General features: G+C 45.8%; 1 protein-coding gene across 1 annotated transcript in view; it reads right to left on the bottom strand.

Moving 5' to 3' along the window:
- The window catches only part of MRPS18A (mitochondrial ribosomal protein S18A), a 17,692-nt gene that overhangs the window by 9,214 nt on the left and 6,090 nt on the right, over window positions 1-2,388 (bottom strand). Inside the window, exon 2 of the mRNA XM_004674015.2 lies at window positions 1,755-1,786. Coding sequence (XP_004674072.1) covers window positions 1,755-1,786 — 32 coding nt within the window. The remainder of the gene's footprint in view (window positions 1-1,754; window positions 1,787-2,388) is intronic.

Genomic DNA, 2,388 nt, shown 5'->3' on the forward strand with positions numbered 1-2,388 from the left:
TCAGCAACCAAAAAAAGAAACACATGTCTTTTGCAGCAACATGGATGGAATTGGAAAAGATCATGCTTAGTGAAATAAGTCAGAAAGAAAAGGAAAAATACCGGATGGTTTCTCTCATAGCAGGAATATAACGGAACAGGCGAGAAAATAATGATAATGATGAACAACTATATACCAAGAGACATTTTGTGGGGGTGGAGTGGAGGATGGGATCAAAAACAGCGGGGAGAGGGAAATGCACTGGGCTATGGTGATGGCACATGGGTGATTTGGTGATGGGAAGTCCAAGGGGATTGCAAATGAGATGGAAAAAAATATATATATTAAAAATACAAACAAAAAAACCATGGATGTGGAGCCTCTCTGGTGGTGCAAGGGGTTAAGTCTTGCCACTATGAAGCAACCTGCAGTCTTTACAGCATGAGTTCAATTCCCTGCCAAGGAGCTGACCCACATGGCATAGCAGACCTCTCCTGTCTCACCCACTGTTCCTCACTACTACTGTATTTCAGTACATCTGTGACCAAAACTATCCCAGAAATGGAAAATGTGTAGATAAGTGGTGGTCATGGGGTGGGGTTGGTATTATGAGGGTTGAGAACCAACACTTACCAACTCCCACTTACACTCCAGGCTCCTATCATTTCATTTAATGCCCAAAGCCTAGTGAGTGAAGCACAGTGATCTTATTTTATAGAGGAAAAAGTACCCAAAACCAGTCACTGCAGCACTTCTCCAGATGTGGGTGGGCTCCCTACTCTTAAAGGCTTTCATACCACACAGTGTCTCCATGTTTGTGCTGCAGAGTACCCCTTCACCCCAAAAAACAAGTGTGCTGCACTTAAAAGCCAGATGTGTTCTCTCTTCCAGCAGGGAGTTTATCGGGTGATGCTTGTTTCAGCTTTGGATATGAGAGCCAAAAAGGGTGCCCTAAGGGGGTGGAGGCTCTCTAAAAAAAAAAAAATTGTTTTGAGGGTAAGACGTGCAAAGGCTGGGGGGAATATTCTGGGGAAGACCCAAAGTGGGAAACCTTAAGGGCTGATCCTTGAGAGGACCACGCTTGGCTGGCTGCCAGAGGGTTAAATCTCTGTTGACATGGAAGCTTCTGGGAGCTCCCTGGAGTTGAATATTTCTTGGAGGCATGGAAGGCCATGTGAAAACAACACCGTGCTTTAGGGATTATAGGATAATCTAGACCCCATGACTCCCCACAGGAGGGAGGTGAGGTGTGCCCAATGAGGGAAAGGGGGAGTAGGTGGATGAAGAATTATTACAGCTTCTCATCAATAGACAAGCCAGGGCACCAGCTAGTGAGTCCAGGCCAAAGGAGTATCCCCTTTTAACTGCATCATTTAAGGAGTAACTTAGTCATTCTAGGCAGAAAGAGACAGAACTGAGAGCTGGGCTTCCGGCCCCGGGTCAGCTTACTCTGGCGCGCTAGTCTAATCATTGCCTTAGTTTCCCCAGGGAAAGAGATGCATTACTTCGCCAAGATATGTCAGCAAAGACCTCTGAGACCTTGTCATATACAAGGTCACTTTAATCAAGTAACAATTGCCTCAGTCCAGGCATACAACTATTCCTGATTAACCACACTACAGCACACAGCTTGAAAAATAGTAGACTATGGGATTTATGGTCACAGAGGGAGCTGATCCTGGAGCCAGGAGTCCAGTTTGGGCCTCCTTCCGAGGAGCAGTCAGGCAGTTCCAAGCGTTAAAGAGGTTATAAGTGGCCAACTCAATGATACTTACTATAGTCGTCTTCCCTTCTTGGATCTCCACCACTGTAGATAAAGGGGAAAAATTAGGTCAGCCATTTAATAAGGAACAGGGAGTTTCAAGTAACAGCTCCACTTCTACACAAGTAGAAAAATGGAGCCTTTGGTCTGCACTCTCCCAGGGGCCCCCTCTGGAAGAGAAAGCATGAAGGGTTCACCTCTGAGTGCCAGGGCTCTATGCCCTTGAGGCTGGGTGGAAGTAAACCCAGATGCCCAAGTAATATCATCTTCCTGGGACTAAGGCCACCACACTGTTTTTGCTGTTTTAAACCAAGATTCATCTTGGTTCTGTCCAAGGGAATTGGCAACATCCTGCCAATGTTGACCTAAGAGTTGAGGGGCAGCAGCATCTGAAAGACCTTCACAAGTATCCACTACACACATTCTTTGAGGAAGGGAATCAGACGACATGGCTTCTGACCCAGAAGAATTAGCAATCTAAGATATAGCAGTGAATGAACACGGCTCCTGTCCTGTATTCTACCCCTACCTCCAAGCAGTGAAACACTCTCAACCCTAAACTCATCCTAGAGCTTTGTGTTAATAAATCTGCCTAAGAAGGGCTGTAAGAATTAAATCCTCCTCAGTTACACTGCTACCCACATTGG

Source organism: Condylura cristata, unplaced genomic scaffold (genome assembly GCF_000260355.1).
Source record: "Condylura cristata isolate star-nosed mole 26May11 unplaced genomic scaffold, ConCri1.0 scaffold00001, whole genome shotgun sequence".
NCBI classification, from domain to species: domain Eukaryota; kingdom Metazoa; phylum Chordata; class Mammalia; order Eulipotyphla; family Talpidae; genus Condylura; species Condylura cristata.